The sequence below is a fragment of the Podarcis muralis genome, chromosome 14 (genome assembly GCF_964188315.1).
Source record: "Podarcis muralis chromosome 14, rPodMur119.hap1.1, whole genome shotgun sequence".
NCBI classification, from domain to species: Eukaryota; Metazoa; Chordata; class Lepidosauria; order Squamata; family Lacertidae; genus Podarcis; species Podarcis muralis.
The window spans coordinates 53394215-53412259 of NC_135668.1; the positions used below are offsets into that span (position 1 = coordinate 53394215).

Consider the following 18045-nt stretch of genomic DNA (forward strand, 5'->3'; position numbering starts at 1 on the left):
GTTATTTTTGTTCCAAGTACTTCCTATAAGCTGAATTGTTTTAAGGAATGGCAAAAGGTATTATCGAAATTTATCTGGCAGGGGGGAAAACCCAGAATTAAGTTTAAATTATTAACAGATGTGAAAGAGAGGGGGGGTTTCTCCCTGCCAGATTTAAGGATTTACTTTGAAGCTGCTGGTTGAGAGAATGGGTTTTATTGGAAGATACGGATGTTTTAGATTTGGAAGGTTTTGATAATGTATTTGGTTTGAAATGCTTCGTAATAAACTGCTTCCATTCCAAAAACAAAAGTTCAATGTAGATTGGTTCTGCAATCCCCCACAGTGTGTCAGTTTGAAAAAAGAGATGTAGGTAGTCTCACCCCTGAGGTGTGTGTACCCAGACCTGCCCAATGGCATTGTGGTTAGGCCTATAATGCAATCACCTCTTTCTCCTTCATTCATCTGGGTTGTGTGCAGGGAGGGAGAGGTGTAGATTATTTCTTCAAAGGGGGGGTTTCAAATGTGTATCAAGTAACCACTCACAGCCTTATGGACAGCAAGATCTTGAATCAGATGGGAGGGGTACAGATAAAAAAATTATGATGATGATTCATTTGATTGAAAGCAGCATGTTGAAGATGAACATGAATGATTAGGAATTGAGGGGGGAAACTACATTATTGTGTTGCAAATGTGTTGGTGTGTCTGCAGCTAAAGGCTACTATACTCTGTTATACTCTGCATAAGGAAGATTGTTCAAAATACAGTTACAAGGGCTTCCGGTTCCACACTGCCTTAATGGAGGCAGCCTCCATGACAACAGGAGATCATTGGTGAAGGAAAAATAAGGATGATTCGTCTTGGTACCTGACTTTCGCTTCAGCATGGAGGCAGGGAAATGCTGAGTGCAAAAGCACTTCACCTGCCAAAAACCCTCCAACGCCGCCATTAAGAAGCAGACCAAAGTTGCTCCAGAGAAGCGGACACGGAGCAATGGATCCAAACTACAAGAAAGAAGATTCCACCTAAACATTAGGAAGAACTTCCTGACAGTAAGAGCTGTTCGACAGTGGAATTTGCTGCCAAGGAGTGTGGTGGAGTCTCCTTCTTTGGAGGTCTTTAAGCAGAGGCTTGACAACCATAAGTCAGGAGTGCTCTGATGGTGTTTCCTGCTTGGCAGGGGGTTGGACTCGATGGCCCTTGTGGTCTCTTCCAACTCTATGATTCTATGAAAGTACAAGTGCATGCTAGAAGAGATGAGATCACAAACTGTGGAACAAACCAACTGTAAAGACCTTAAGGTTTGAACTTGAGATAGGACTTCACTCAGTACAAAAGGCAGTGAGGGGAGGAGCATATGGTTTCTTTATTGAAAGTTTTCTTCTCTATATTTACTATTCGGCAACCCTCCTCTGAATATTAGTTTACATTATATTTGTACAAGTGAGGTGAAAGAAATTCGATTATAAATATGGAATATAACAGCAAACAGAACTGTGTGTGTAAAAAAAGGAAAAGGAGAAGGAGGCTCTATTTTGCAAAAGGTTTACAATAGAAACTTAGAGCTGACTCTTCCCCATCCTTTATTATTGAAGTGCAGATTTTAAAAGCAAGTTTCGTTTCGGTTTGCAAAACAGTTTGATCCTCTGGAACCATTCAAAGTTCTCTTTGGGGAAACACCTGAAGCTTTTGCACTTGCTGCCGAAGTGACTGAGATACAACCAGGCTTCACTCCTCCTTTTGGGGACCACCTCGTGGCACCATCTTCAGAACTATTGGTTTCTCCGGCACTAAAAAGGCTTTGTTGCTCATCTTAAGGGGAATCTGCAGCAGGGTGAGAATCGAGAGAGCAATCAGCACATCAGTCAACCCATCTTAACATCAAGACCCCAGCAGATGAACACAGGGGAGTTTCAATGTTTTGTTTTCCCTGGCTTAAATCAAAACATGCAGTATGATGCTATCTATGCCTTGGGCACTGGTGCCAGACATTGAAACTCCAAATGTCATGCCCCTTGCCCCTTCCTTTTACACACACACACACACACACACACACACACACACAAACACACACACACACCATCCAGCCTCCTCACCGGAGTTTCCTTGCAGACCCTGAAGGAAAAATGCTGCACCAGGATTGCAATTGCCACCTTCATCGTGACGAGAGCAAAGCGCATTCCCAGGCAGTTCCGGGGACCAGCTCCAAAGGGCAGGTATAGGTAGGGATCCACTTGATCCTTGTTCTCTTTGCTGAACCTGGTTGCATTCACAGAGACAAGAGAAATGGAGGCTGGGTAAGGAACCAGAACGGGCAGATCTGACGTGTTGATGGGCGAGGCAAAGGAAGAAGAAGGCAGCAGCTCAGGGCTCACAACAAGGGGACATTGATCACCACCAGCTGGTTCTCAGTTGCTCGTCCTCAGCTGCATCCACCAGCTGAATCAAGTGGGGACGATGCTGCGGAGTGTCGCACAAATGGGGGTCATGAGTGCAGTACCCACTGGTACCACCTATGGTGTCTGTGATGCAAAAGGTCCCTCCAGAGTCTCTTTGCTCTTCCTGCTCAGATTACACTGTTTGAAGAGACCCCTTTCATTATGGTCAGGATGGAGCAAATCCCCACTGCCCATGGACTGGGCAGGTAGGGTGGAGGTGTGTCGGGAGGGAAGTAGTGCAGAGCCAGGGAGACACATGGCTGCCAACGCTGCCGCCACTGATGGCAATGGGGATACTTCTACTTGGCATGGCAGCTCAGCAACCTTCCAGCTTAGCCAGGACAGCTGGCCAGGCCAAAAGGAGAAGGAGGTGCCTCCCAGCCCCAAAGGTAAGGATACCAGATGTCCCCGTTTCCCGGGAACAGTCCCCAGATTTACAAATCAGTCCCCTGACAAAATCCTATCATTCCGACTCATTCCGGCTCAGTGGGGGGGGGGGGGGCAAATTATCTGAGTGAGAACGGGCCCAACAGCTTGAGAGGGGAAAGTGCTGTTTCGCCCATAGCATATTACTTGGTGGCAGCACCATGATATGAAGTTAAAACCCACACAGAAACGTACCCAGAGACACAGAACAACCAATTTAATAAAGTACTGACGTTATTTTATTAAAAGAAGGAAAATTTCCTGCCAGAAAATGACCAGCAAGCGGCAAGCGAAAGAGACTCGGGATGACCCAGTGCAGGGAGCTACTGCATCTGAGGAAAATCCTAGTACTGAGTTAGAAATGGTGAGGTTAAGGTTAGAATTGGCTAAAGTTGAAGCAGAGAAAGAAAAGGCAAAATTAGCAGCTGAACAAGCCAGAACTGCAGCTGACATTCAGTTAGCACAGATACAGACTGAGAGAGATATGGCACAGAGAGAGAGCAGATTAGGAGGAAAAAGAGAAAGAAAGAGATGCCAGATTAGCCCAAGAATACAGGGAAAGGGAGGCCAAGATGGCCCATGAAAAAGATATGTTTCTTTTAAAAATGGAGGAAATTAAGCTGAGGGCAGAACTGCCACAACCATTGTGAGGGGTGGAGATTTTACCTCAGCTAATGTAAAGAGGTTTCCGAAGTATGTAAAAGTATGTAAAAGTATGATGTACAGTGGTACCTTGGGTTAAGTACTTAATTCGTTCCGGAGGTTCGTTCTTAACCTGAAACCATTCTTAACCTGAAGCACCACTTTAGCTAATGGGGCCTCCCGCTGCCACTGCACGATTTCTGTTCTCATCCTGAAGCAAAGTTCTTAACCCGAGGTACTATTTCTGGGTTAGCGGAGTCTGTAACCTGAAGCGTATGTAACCCAAGGTACCACTGTACAGGCATTCCTATTAAGTTTTGAATGGACCTGTAAAGACTTAAATATTTCTGAGGAAAACTGGATGCTATACTTACACCCACAGGGATGTGGAATTTTGAGTGAAATATACTCAGATCTAAGAGAAGATGAAACCTCTGGCTACCTCACATTTAAAGAGAGAGTGAAAGTGATGTCTGTTTTATTTTCACCTCCAGCCAGGCATCTGCAAAATGCTGGTATCCTGGCTGGCATTGTGATGTTTGTATATGCCTTCATCACAGTTGAATTCTATTACAGTTTAATTGCTATGTTTCTACGTCTTGAGTCCCTGTCTAGAAATAATGTGGGATATAAATAAATGTAATAAAATGGTGGTGGTGATGATGTCAGCAGCCCAGCTGAGGCTGAAATCAGGAGCAGCTGGTGATCTACTAGTGGTTGGGTAGATCTTGCACTCATGTCATTCGAACACGTGGCCTTTCATCAGGTGCACAAGGCTTTTTAGAGGGGTTGGGGTTGGGAGGGTTACCTTTCAGGTCTGAATTCGTCTGGTTCCGGCCAGTGTTCGGGATCCCGGTGAAGCGTATAGGGAGGAATGATCACACTCATGCCTTTCAAGATAGTAACCCCATTGATTTCTACATCTTTCTTGCAGGTCCTTTGCAGCCGTCCTCCAAGGGGATACATCCTTTGCGTTTCACTCAGGACCATGTCAAGATATTCCAGTTGCATGATGGCATCGTATGTGAGAGGAGCCTTCGGGGGGATTCAAGGGGGAAGGTTAGCTGTAACCGGTGGGACCCTGAACCAGGCTCAGACAGAGACCTTCAGAAGGAAAGATCTCAGCTGAAGTGGCCTTATTCTGAGATTTCTGTCCATAAATATGACAATCTCCACGGGTTGCATTCAACCACTGGTGGAGGAAGGCTGATGCGGGGCATGAGGTACGCACCGGGTGTCAGCTGTGAGGGCAGGTGATATTGCCGCGACAAACACACACACACCCCGCTCACTGCATGGGCAGGAGGTGGCTAGGGACGTTCGCTGTGCGAGCAGCTAGCCCCACCCCCGCAGCTCCAGGTGCCAAGGCAGGTAGCTTCACCCCTGCATTCAACAGCTGCACAGGTGGGATGCAACTTACGCAACTGATCTGTTTCTTTCTCCACTGCCCCAATCTAACATGGCTCAGTTGCTAAGATCCTCAGTTGAGCCCCTTCTCTTGGTCCCATCAAAATCAGAAGCCCAACTGGCAATGACTCAAGAGAGACAGGGCCTTTTCGGTGGCTGCTCTGAGATTGCACTATTCCCTCCCAAGAGAGGATAGACTGGCTCCCTCTCTGTCACCCCTCTGCCAGCAGGCTAAGACCTTCCAGTTCAAACAGGCCTTTGAAATCTAAGGTCCAGGTGATGCTGACCACTGGGCTGATGTCAGGGCAAACTGGATTTTCCTTGCTGGTACTAAATTGTGTTTTGGTGTATTTTCACTTTAGTTTCTAACTGGTTCGTTTTTATCACTCCTCTGTCCCTGCCCCCCAAATTAGATAAATAACTCTCCTGTAACTTCCCCACCCAAAAAACCTTCTCCATTGGGACTGGCCTCACCTTTGCAACCCACACATTCTTACCTTGTTGGGCAGGATGGTATCTATCTCATCTTGAAGCTTCTGCTGGACATCTGGGTGAGTGGCCAAGAGGTAGGCCGCATAACTCAGGGAGTTGCTGGTGGGTTCGTATCCAGCAAAGACAAAGATGAAGGACTGGGCCAGGATTTCAATGTCAGTCAAGCCTGCAAACAAGCAGAAGTGAGAGAATTCAAGTGAAAACAAGTACAGGTGTAGTCTGGCTGGGAACATGATCCGTGCAGGTAACATGCATTGCAAGGCAAGGGGTTGCTGGAGGTATAAAATCAGATTTTGAAAAGCTGGTCTCACAAGATCAAGTTCATGAGTTTTGTTGAATTAATTAAACTAAACCCTTTTAATGTGATTTTTCAATCAATGTGCAATCAAATGTTGCTGTTTTGAATTTTATTGTGTCATTGTCTGCCTTAGGGTGTTGTGCAAATCACTATTTGGATAGTAATGCTTTTGAGAGGGGAGGAGGTACTGAGAATGAGTTTGTGGAATCAAGGGGGGGGCAGGAAAAAATGGGAATTACTCCTGGGAACAGTCTTGCAGGCAACTTAAATAAGGCGGAAAGTGACATTCTGAGGCCTTTACCACTGAGTGTAATGACAAGGGAGAGTAGGGCCTTTTAGGTGTTGGCTCTCTTTCTGTGCAAAACTCTCCCCTGCAAGGTCTGCCAAGCGCCTTCACTGACCTCTTTTTAGCACCAGGAAAGGCTTCCCCCTGGCTTTTGATAGACTGAAATGATGCTTTGCTGCTACTGGTCTGCTGCCCAAGCTTCCTATGGCTGTTTATGGGACCTGCTTTGTTCTGTTTTGTGCTATAATATATTTATATTTAAAATATGCTGTGAGTCACTGAAAGATCAAACCTATCCATTTTTAAGGTAATCAGCCCTGAGTGCTCACTAGAAGGACAGATCCTGAAGCTGAGGCTCCAATACTTTGGCCACCTCCCTGGAAAAGACCCTGATGTTGGGAAAGATGGAGGGCACAAGGAGAAGGGGCGACAGAGGACGAGATGGTTGGACAGTGTTCTCGAAGCTACTAACATGAGTTTAACCGAACTGTGAGAGGCAGTGGAAGACAGGAGTGCCTGGCGTGCTCTGGTCCAGGGGGTCACGAAGAGTTGGACATGACTAAACAACAACAACAAAGTCACTTGGAGACCTTTGAGTTACAAGAGACTGAAAAGTCATTATCATCAACAACATAAAAAAGGTAAAGGTACCCCTGCCCGTACGGGCCAGTCTTGACAGACTCTAGGGTTGTGCGCCCATCTCACTTAAGAGGCCGGGGGCCAGTGCTGTCCGGAGACACTTCCGGGTCACGTGGCCAATGTGACAAAGCTGCATCTGGTGAGCCAGCGCAGCACACGGAAACGTCGTTTACCTTCCCGCCAGTAAGCGGTCCCTATTTATCTACTTGCACCCGGAGGTGCTTTCGAACTGCTAGGTTGGCAGGCGCTGGGACCGAGCGATGGGAGCGCACCCCGCCGCGGGGATTCGAACCGCCGACCTTTCGATCAGCAAGCCCTAGGCGCTGAGGCTTTAACCCACAGCGCCACCCGCGTCCCATCATCAACAACATACGTAGTGTTAGAAGACTGTGTGGGGTTGGTTTGGAATTGTGTCTGTGGGTGCAGTCTTGTTTCTGGCATCCTTCTGTCTTGAGAGACGATGGAGTGTGCCTCTGGGGATGAAGTCAAATCTGTGTATTTGCAGCACTGAAGTGACCCCTCCAGGACCCCAAGCTTGGGCTGTGTGTCTGGAGGTCCTGGGCTGCCCAGAAGACCAGAACCCCCCCTCTTGGCCTTGCTGATGTCCAAAGGAAAGCAGAGCAAGACATTTGGCACCAGCTTGGCTGCAGGACTTGCTGGAAGAAGGTGTACAAGGCGCCATCCAATTGTCTTAGGGATTCCGCTCTGAATTTCTGTAGGGTTTACTCCTCAGCCTTTTCTTCTCCCAAAGATATCCCACCAAAGTTTAGGATCAGAGTTTTCCCACTCCTGGGCTGCCTTCCCAGGTGGACGAGACCCATTTGCTCCTCACTTCCCTCTACAGCACATGCAGAAACTGTCGTAGGACACACTATTGGTCTCTTCCACTCAATCTGCTGGAGCCTGTCTTCAACTACCAGACTTTTAGAAGACATCTGAAGGCAGCCCTGTTTAGGGAAGCTTTTAATGTTTGGCAGACTATTGTATTTTAATATTTTGTTGGAAGCTGCCCAGAGTGGCTGGGAAAACCCAGCCAGATGGGCGGGGTATAAATAATAGCTTTATTATTATTAATAATAATATTATTATTATTCAGTTGCAAGTGAAGTTCCTAAGTCATCAAGGATTTGGGCAATTTCAACTCCTCAGGAAAGACAACTCGGGAACATGATCTGTGTAGGTAACATTCATTGCATTGCATTTTTCAAACTGGGATAGGCAATTTCAAGTCTTCAGGAAATACAACTTCCCTTCAGTTCAGTTAAATTGTGTGGCATTACCTTTATAGGAGTGGTTCAAGCCATTGCTCTGGTGGTCAGTCTTGGCACTTTGGGAGTCGATCATCAGCTGCAGGAAGTCCACCCGGCCCTAACCAGAAAACAAATAAACCAGTGGAGGAAATGTGTGGCAGAGAGATCCCCACGGGGGCCACTGGGCTGAGATGGTTTGAAGCCCCTGGTTTTTTAAAGGGCTAAATACAGCCATGAGAACTGGCCCCCTTTGCCCTTGAGGACAGTGGCCGTGTGATCATCTCACTGTAATTAGGCACAACCAGACATACTGAGGGGGTAAAAGAGTCAAGATATTAGGCTGTTTTGTGGAGCAAAAAGCAGTGAAGCAGCACAGAGAAAAGTTGACACCTAGGGGATTTTTCAGTGAAAAATCACACACACACACACACACACACACACACACACACACAGACAGACAAAATGAAAGCCCTTTTCCAAGCCAAAGATAAAAGGTAAAGGTACCCCTGCCCGTACAAGCCAGTCTTGCCAGACTCTAGGGTTGTGCGCTCATCTCACTCTATAGGCCGGGAGCCAGTGCTGTCCGCAGACACTTCCGGGTCACGTGGCCAGCATGACATCGCTGCTCTGGCAGGCCAGCGCAGCACACGGAACACCGTTTACCTTCCCGCTAGTAAGCGGTCCCTATTTATCTACTTGCACCCGAAGGTGCTTTCGAACTGCTAGGTTGGCAGGCGCTGGGACCAAACGACAGGAGCGCACCCTGCCGCAGGGATTCGAACCGCCGACCTTTCGATCGGCAAGTCCTAGGTGCTGAGGCTTTAACCCACAGCGCCACCTGCGTCCCGACAAGCCAAAGATATTCAGCCCCAAATTACGGCACAGTCTTAATTCTTACCTTTTGCCCTTCTTTCTGCCGCGTTTCCTTCATTTTTGCAAAGGACCTTGAAAAGAAGCTTAAAGCTTCTGCGTTGAATAAATTCACATTCATTAATTTGAGAAGAGGAGTCAAGAATGGGAACATGGCTGCAAGAGACAGAAATCGTACGGTGAACAGGAATTAACCTTCCTGAAGCAAAGCATTAGACTGAGGACTAACAGGTAAGTTACACCCTCTATTGTGAATGTGGGGCTGTCCTAACCCTACCTGGCCAACTCCCCTGGCAACGTCCCCCACAGCTGGGATTGGTTAATTGTCGATGCTAGGCGGGAACCTCCAGGTATCCAGCTGGGGTTGAGGGTGGGGGCAAAGCCAGTTCTTAGAATAATCCTCACAATATTTTAGATGCAAGTGCAGTCTAGAAAGAAATCCTATTTTCGAAAGGCCATCATGGCTCAATGGTCGACCCACATTCGGTCCTCGTGACCAGGCTGGGCTGGGAATGCCCCCTGTCAGAAACCCTGGAGGACCTAGTAGAAAAATCTGTAGAAAATTCTGTGCTTGATGGACCAGTTATTATGTTTCCATAATAACCAGACTTCAAACTTCCACTGGGCCATCAGAAATCAGAAGCCAACTTACCTATCAAAACGAAGCGTGGATCAAAAGCGGCAAACTTGGTCACCTTCTTGATCTCCTTGACAAAAGGATCTGCAGGGTTGTTCATAGAGTCAATGTTCACACCAAACGAAGTACTGGTGACGACATCCATGCTGTAGGCCCCAAAGATGCTAGGGAGGGAACAGAGCAGCCAAATCAGGCTCTCAGTATACAGTGGTACCTCGGGTTACATACGCTTCAGGTTACAGACTCCGGTAACCCAGAAATATTACCTCAGGTTAAGAACTTTGCTTCAGGATGAGAACAGACATCGTGCTCCAGCAGCGCGGCGGCAGCAGGAGGCCCCATTAGCTAAAGTGGTACCTCAGGTTAAGAACAGTTTCAGGTTGAGAACGGACCTCTGGAACGAATTAAGTACTTAACCCGAGGTACCACTGTACTTAGGATTTTCCATAGGCCTGTTTCTGGCCACCCAATATGATCTGGATTCGCCTCAAAGGCAGCCCACATTGTATGCTATGCTATTTTGGACTGAGGCCTTTCCTGGCTCAAACCACTTACTCCTTCATAACCACAAATTCATTCTTTTCCACTTTCTTCTGAACGTTTTGCATCAAAACCTCCCCGTAGTGTTTGATGATGGGAAACATCTGAAATACAAATCAATGAACTGAGATGTAAACACCTATGGGAAATTTCAGACTGAACAGTTTGAATGGTGCTTGAACTGTACAACCCATATTTACCAGTGGAAGTACCTAATACTTGATATCTTTTTCCTTTTTTTACCTCCTTGAGCTTCCCGCTGGTGAAGGTTGGAGAGAGAATAGTGCGAATCCTCTTCCATTGTTCGTCCTTTGCCAGTGAGACGGCAGACTTCAAGATCCCAACTAAATCTATATCCTAGAGGAAGCAAAACAGTTTGGAACCAATGAGTGGCAAAGTCAGGTTTTGAACTCATGACAGATGTGGAACCAATAATATCCAACAGGGAATTGTAAACAGAATAAACATGGAGGGCAGTGATGGCTGGGTGGCAAAGTTCACACTTGACTTTTGGAGAGGGATTAATCTGCCCTCCCCATTACCCCAGTTTGGTGCCAATGGAGGGACGTGTAGAAACTCTCCTACTTCCATGATGCTATTGTATACTTAAGAAGTGAATGCCTACCCGGCGGTTGGTGAAAGTGGTATAACACTCTTTCACGAGGACAGCTTTTATAATAGCCGGATCCAGCGTAGCTAGCATAGGCTTTCGGCCCTCGTAAATCCTGGATTAAGAGTAAAGAATGGTATGTTTTTGAGATCCCAAAGAGATCCAGTTGCAGATGTAGCATTTTCCTGCCCCAGAACATTTCCTCCTTGGGATCAAGCAATGGGATTTGGGCTAACATGAGAAATACAAGCAGGTCATAAAAGGTCACTTACCCCCAGGTCCTCCCATATTTCTGAAAGCACTCATAATCAAAGTTGATAAACCCCTGTGGAAAGACATTGAAGAAAGTTAAGAACGGCCTTTCTGAACCAGATTAAGGCTCATTTTGAGGAGCACCTCTGATCCCAAGAGGGGGGAGCAGAAAGGGGCCTCAGGAAACCTCTTGAGCAGGGCAGGAATGTCACCAGACACTCACCTTACGATAGGACCAGATATTTCCAAAGAAAGGCAACGGCGATGGACCTGGAATGCCCAGTTTCTTGAAGACGCCATACGGCCAAAATCCATATCTGTTCATTTTGTAAAACGAGAGAGAGAGAGAAATCTGTCAGCAGAGCATGGAAGCCTGTCCAGGGTTCAGAGGGGAAACCTGGCAGGTTGATGCACCTGTGTGGGGGCTCCTCCTGTTGAAAAATCCCACAAGGAACTGACTTGGGCACCACAGGGCAAAAAAATTGGCACACATGAGTTTGATTAACTTTGTTGTTACATTCAGAGTCATTTTAACCTTTTTAACCAGTGGGTTTGTTTTTTTCTTAAAAATGTTTAGGAGTATTTTCATTTTGACTCAAGAAAATCACCATTTTATAGTTCAAATCAGGAAAAATAAATACAGTAAATGGGCAAAAGTACAAAGATGCACAAAATGTTTAGGGGAATATGTACCCCTGCATACCCCCCCCCCCCGAAAAAGCACTGTTTTTACAATGAGCAAAGTCATTCTGCAATTAAAGTTGCCAGAAAACAAGGCAGGGATTTGTGGGCCCCACCTCACTAAGCTTTAAACCGGGGGTTGATGTGGGCAGAAAGCAACTGGCCTGCACAGCTCCTTCAATGAAATCACTCACCAATTCCTAGGGATCAACTTACTGCACACCCTGCTCTGCATATATACAGTAATAAACAGGCTCCAAAGTCCACCAGCTGATTTCTCCCCTGAAAATCCAGATCTTTCCTTCCCTGTTCTGTTTATCTTTAGCCAACACCCTTGGTTTTTTTGTTTGTTTGTTTTTGCTGTACTTTAAAAAAAATCATTATTTTTATTCTTGCCTGTGTGTGTGTTGAGTTACATGTGAAAAGATGAAAACTCAGCATCTCACCTTCCCCTCCCAACCTGAAGGCATAGCTGAGATCAAAATAAAAACAGGAGAGTTCATAAGCCCTGGAGCAGAAAGAGTCCAATCGTTGCTGCTGTCCACAGCTGATTTTCTAGAAAAAGAGATGATGGAACTCACCAGGAAACTTCTCTTAGGTGCCCACCTGACAGGTGCCAGAACCCACCTGAGAGGTGGCAGAACTGAGTTCCTGGGAGTTCCCCCTGGGGAAAAAGCCCTGCTGCTGTCAATATAAAGGGAAGTGTTAGCACAGCGGCATAATACGAAATGTGACAGGTACACTTTGTCCTGCAGTCTTTGTTCTTGGGCAGAATAAACAGCCACTAGTCTGCTTTAAAAGTCGTTCAGGGTGGGGGGGGGGATGCTGGTTGCCCTCACAAATTGTTTGAGTCCATTTTCCACAAAGTGCCATCTCCCAAATTATGTGATACCATTTTTGGTACATGGGTACCTTTTGCTTCTTTTCAGCCTCCGGCTATCAGTATTCTTGCTGCTGTTAATAAGTAATCAATTATATGTTCATATAATAGACCTAGAGTTGTCGCGGCTGAATATACCTAACAATGATATTTCGGGTTGGGGGCGGGGTTCCAAAAATATTTTATTAATAAATCAAAGATAAAGAGCAAAAGAAATACTGTCACAGGAAGTTGAAAGCAGCAGAAGCAGATATTCTTTTCTTAAAAAAAAATAACTGTGGGATACAATTAAATCAGAAACAGAAAGCAAACACACACACAAACTCATATTGGGTTGCAACCATTGCTGGTCCTCCTGAGAGCAGACTCATAGAAACTAAAGAATGTGACTTAGATCTATTAATTCCAGAGGGTCTACTCTGACTGAAAGTTGGTTGGATACAACACAGAGAGCCCAACAACAGAGTAATTACATTCTGGGTAGCAAAGAGCTGGGTAGCAAACGCTCATCCCATCCCCCGCCCTCCGTAATGGCTATAGTATTCAATTAGATTGCTATAATGTTCTTTACATGGCTGTGTCCATGAAAGCAGTTTAGAAAATTCCACCAGCCCAGTGATAACTAGAAGTGTTTTGTTGATGGCCAGCTGATCAAACCGCATGAGGTCAACCTTTCATCAATCTCCAGAGTTGTCACCTTCTTCCCTAGTTTTAAGCTTTAAAGGCCTCGCAGTCCTGGGCTAGATAGAATAGATCAGGAATTGGCTGCCCAAGAACTTTGTCCTGTGTCTCCATTCCTTCTCCCTGTCCCTCAGCTGCTGAGCCATTGGGATGTGAGTTCAAAATAAAAGGCTTCTGGCATCATGGTTGGCACCCAGAAGATGGAAGCCCTTCCAAGGACCACTATTAGGTGCATGCCAAAGACAATATGCTGTGCTTCTAGAGCTGCTTCTACAACCCAACCATATGCAAGCTTCCTTGGAAGTAAATATCCTAGCAGTTCAGAGGCTGCTATCTCTTATGGCTTTCAGAAGAAGCAGCAGATTTAAAACGCCCCCATTTCTTTTTCACAATTAGAAAACGGCCAAAGAAACGAGAAGAGAATGATACATACAGCATGAAAAGGACCAGAAGGGCAATGAGAAGGAACCATGTCTCAGTGGAGAAGCTTCGAAGGAGATCCATCTTGTTAGCTCTTGATGGCTCTCTGCCTCTGGCTTTGATTGAGGATTTCTTCTCTATATTTGTTCAGGGCTGGAGCTCAAACAGCAAAAACAAAAATTTCGCAATAGCTTTTGCTATCCATTCAACTTTGCTCTGATGACTGGCTGCCTCAGATCAAGTTTGCTTTGTTTGCTGTGAAAAGAGGGCAGGTGAGTTCTGCTTTCACTGAAGAGGCAAGGACTGAGAGAGGGTGTGTTGCCTTGGCTGCCTTCTTATGTAAAAACATCTCCTGCCAAGCGCTCCAGGAGATGCATGATGTCATCTTCTGATTCCTTCTACTACAGAACAGCTTTCGCTCACCTGGTGCCCTTTAGATCTCTGAAAAGCGAAGGGGCTGTATCATTTGGCCGCCTTTTATGGGGTACAGTTGCCTTATCAAAGTGCCTGGAAGATGGAGCAAGATTGTTTTCTGCTGCTCTGGAGGTGAGCACCCAAACTGATGGATTCAAGTTACAAGAAAGGAAATTCCTTTGAACCCTTAGGGAGAATGTTTTGACTGTAAGAACTGTTTGACAGTGGAACAGTGGAACAGTCTCACTCCAAAGGTGGTGGACTCTCCTTCCTTGGAGGCTTTCCCAACAGAGGTTGCATAACTATAGCATGGATATTTAAATGCACCCTGAACAACATGTGTTATTTGCAACAGGAGGGAGAAATTCCCTGGCTTCTTCAGCAGTCTGCTTTATCTCTGCCTCTTGGTCCACCTCCTCTCCAGCCTCTGCGTCTGCCTCCACTTCTGGACTGCTCTCTGCCCCAGCCTCTTCCTGCTCACTAAACCCTGTTGCCTCTTCCGCTTCTGACACCTCCTCCTCCCATTCAGCTCCCTCCTCTCCCTCTGACTACTCGTCCTCATGCCACCACCAATCCCCTGGCTCTGAGCTTCCTTCCCTGGGGGTTTCCTTGGGGTCTCCCCAGCTGGTGCCTTCCCCCCCCTCCTCTGCATCCAGCCAGTCCATGACATCATGGCATGTTATTCTGGGACCAATGGAGGATACTAGTTGTTTTTCCTTTATAGCCAACACACAATCTAGCTCTCCATTTGAAATGCTTCGTAATAAACTGCTTCCGTTCCAAAAACAAAAGTTCAATGCAGATTGGTTCTGCAATCCCCCACAGTGTGTCAATTTGAAAAAAAGAGATGTAGGTAGTCTCACCCATGTGGTATATGTACCCAGACTTGCCCAATGGCATTGTGGGTAGGCCTATACCAAGAATGCAATCACCGCAGGGAGGGAGAGGTGTGGATTATTTCTTCAAGGAGTGGTTTCAAATGTGTATCAATAACCATATTGAATCAGATGGGAGGGGTACAAATAATAAAATTATTATGATGATTTAATAGCTTGAGAGCAGCATGTTGAAGACAACCATGAACGATTCTGAATTGAGAAAAAACTACATTTTTGTGCTACAAATGGGTTTGTGTGCCTGCAGCTAAAGGCTACCGTAGTACATTATACTCTGCAAAAGGGAGATCGTTCAAAATACATTTCCAAGGTTGTATCCTGGGAACAAGTGCTGTGGTCATATTACACAGGTGTTTTTCCAATGGCAACTACTTCTGAGTTGTTTCCAGGATGACTTCATCACACTGCAAGGTGTCATGAAAGGCAATATGCAAATTTAATAAATAAAATAAGTAAACTAAATCTTGGCAAACCTGGATAGAATGAAAGCATTTTAGTTTTTCCTGTACAGAACACATCTTTTAATGTTACTTTCACAAAGATACACATTTTTGCTTGAATTCTTCACTGACAATGCACTAATGACACCCATTAGGGAGGAATGATCACAGTCATGTCCTTCAGGATAGTCACCCCATTGATTTCCACATCTTTCTTGCAGGTCCTTTGCAGCCGTCCTCCAAGGGGATACAGCCTTTGCGTTTCACTCAGGACCATGTCAAGATATTCCAGTTGCATGATGTCATCGTATGTGAGAGGAGCCTTTGGGGTGATTCAAGGGGGAAGGTTAGCTGTAACCGGTGGGACCCTGAACCAGGCTCAGACAGAGACCTTCAGAGGGAAAGATCTCAATTGAGGTGGCCTTGTTCTGAGATTTCTGTCCATGAATGTCAAAATCTCCGTGGGTTGCATTCAACAGCTGCACAGGCAGAAGGCAGCTTACGTGTCAAGGACACTTGCCAGTCAAGGAATGCACACGGCAGAGACTTAACTCTTTATTGTCAAAGGTAACACAGTTTCTTCCAAAGCTCTGGATACCCACACATTCCCATCTAGAATCTGTGGGATATAATCCACTGAGAGCAGTCAAGTACAACATTCCTTGTTTTCCTAGAGTGGCCGTGCAAGGGGATGTTTGGTCCAGCCAGTCAGAACTTCCCGTTCCTCCTGGCCTGCAGCATCTTTACTTGCATGTGACTAGTGGGTGGGCGTGTAAAAGGAAAAGGCAAGCTGCCACTCTCTTTCTTTTCCATCTTCCTTTCATCCTGTGAACTGCTGGACTGCTAGCCTGCAGTTACTAGGTAAATCTCCTTATGGGGTAAACCTGTTTGTATATGTTTGGAACTGTAACCCTAAAGCCTGCCTTCAGGGATCACACTGTGCTCTGTCTGAGTGTAAGTAAACTTTCTTATTGTTACTTATGAATAAGACTATGGTGTCTTTATTCTTTTAGGAGGGATTCAAGGGGTCTTACCAGGAAAATATTAGAACACCTTTCAATCTGGACAAGCCAGATTGAATTGCGTATTGACTTAAGAAACTCACACGACAAGTTTTCTGCTAAAACAAAAAAAAATCCTTCCAGTAGCACCTTAAAGACCAACTAAGTTAGTTCTTGGTATGAGCTTTCATGTGCATGCACACTTCTTCAGATACTAAGTTTTCTGCTGTGTGAGAGGGGGGATGTGAAACTCTGCTAAGTAAAGGAACTTGCTGGTGCAAGTTAGGAAGGATATTAATAAACAAGAAAGCCTCTCCTGCCACCCTGAACATTCCCATAGAATCTAGGCAGCTATTCCCAGATCAGAGCACAATGGAGCAGCTGCAGCAACAGGGGAGCGCTCCCCCTCCACCTGTTTATGGGACCCTATGGTCTGCACACAAAGCCATGAAGACTTTGCCTGCATGGAAACTTCCTCTGCTCTTCATAGAATCATAGAGTTGGAATAGACCACAAGGGCCATCGAGTCCAACCCCCTGCCAAGCAGGAAACACCATCAGAGCACTCCTGACATATGGTTGTCAAGCCTCTGCTTAAAGACCTCCAAAGAAGGAGACTCCACCACACTCCTTGGCAGCAAATTCCACTGTCGAACAGCTCTTACTGTCAGGAAGTTCTTCCTAATGTTTAGGTGGAATCTTCTTGTAGTTTGGATCCATTGCTCCGTGTCCGCTTCTCTGGAGCAGCAGAAAACAACCTTTCTCCCTCCTCTATATGACATCCTTTTATATATTTGAACATGGCTATCATATCACCCCTTAACCTCCTCTTCTCCAGGCTAAACATGCCCAGCTCCCTTAGCCGAACGAAGATGCTTCAATCTTTCCTGGTTCTGGGAGACAGGGGCACAGGAGAGGGTGGGGAAGCACCTGGCCCTTGGCTTGCCTGGCCTGTCCTGCCTCTTCCTCCAGCTCTGAAGCTTCCCCCTGCCTCCACCTCTTGCCCCCTGGCTGGTACAGGTTGCCACCTTAAGGTGCTAAGATCCTCAGGTGAGCACCTTCTTGCGATCCCATCAACATCAGAAGTGTGGTTCATGGAGTAATATTCAAATGGGCGCAAGACGTAGGACATAATATGCAATTTCAGGACTGGATAAAATCGTGGAAAGTAAATTTGAAATTTGCCGATTGTATATTATTGAGAGAGAATTATATGAAAATGATGTATAGATGGTATTTATCACCGGTTAAATTGGCAAAAATGTATAAAAACAAAAAGAAAGTCTAAAAACAAAAAAAAAATCCTTCCAGTAGCACCTTAAAGACCAACTAAGTTAGTTCTTGGTATGAGCTTTCGTGTGCATGCACACTTCTTCAGATACCCGAAAGCTCATACCAAGAACTAACTTAGTTGGTCTTTAAGGTGCTACTGGAAGGAATTTTTTTTGTTTTGACTATGGCAGACCAACACGGCTACCTATCTGTAAAAAGAAAGTGTGTTGGAGATGTGAAACAGAAGGTATGTTTTATCAAATATGGTGGGATTGTAAAAAAGTAAAAGCCTACTGGGAAATGATATACAATGAATTGAAGAAAATGTTGAAAATAACTTTCGTAAAAAAACCCAGAAGCCTTTTTGCTAGGTATTTTAGGCCAAGACATACCAACAGAAATGAGGACTTTATTTAGTCCTCTACACTACAGCAGACTACAGTCCCCCACCAAAGCAGCAAGAATTGCAGAAAATTGATTGCACAAAATTGGAAGACTGGAGAAATACCAACTAAAGAACAATGGCAAGAGAAGTTGATGAACTATGCAGAACTGGCAAAAATGACAGAAAGGCTAAGAGAAAAAGACAACA

The 18045-nt window shown here is 45.6% G+C and overlaps 1 protein-coding gene across 3 annotated transcripts in view; it reads right to left on the reverse strand.

Moving 5' to 3' along the window:
- Positions 1 to 1548: 1548 nt before the first annotated feature.
- The window catches only part of LOC114584056 (cytochrome P450 3A9-like), a 42097-nt gene continuing 25600 nt past the window's right edge, over positions 1549 to 18045 (reverse strand). The window contains exons 1-13 of one of the 3 annotated variants that reach the window (XM_077918726.1): positions 13445 to 13603; positions 10993 to 11086; positions 10790 to 10842; positions 10533 to 10632; positions 10151 to 10264; positions 9923 to 10011; positions 9383 to 9531; positions 8759 to 8886; positions 7891 to 7978; positions 5393 to 5553; positions 4297 to 4523; positions 2079 to 2235; positions 1549 to 1806 (exon numbers count right to left, since the gene is read on the reverse strand). In XM_077918726.1, the coding sequence (XP_077774852.1) occupies positions 1711 to 1806; positions 2079 to 2235; positions 4297 to 4523; positions 5393 to 5553; positions 7891 to 7978; positions 8759 to 8886; positions 9383 to 9531; positions 9923 to 10011; positions 10151 to 10264; positions 10533 to 10632; positions 10790 to 10842; positions 10993 to 11086; positions 13445 to 13515 (1527 nt within the window). In that variant the 5' untranslated portion in view covers positions 13516 to 13603 and the 3' untranslated portion in view covers positions 1549 to 1710. Of the gene's footprint in view, positions 1807 to 2078; positions 2242 to 4296; positions 4524 to 5392; positions 5554 to 7890; positions 7979 to 8758; positions 8887 to 9382; positions 9532 to 9922; positions 10012 to 10150; positions 10265 to 10532; positions 10633 to 10789; positions 10843 to 10992; positions 11087 to 13444; positions 13604 to 18045 lie in introns of those variants that run through there. The other 2 variants (XM_028705514.2, XM_077918725.1) reach the window with 2 other exon arrangements.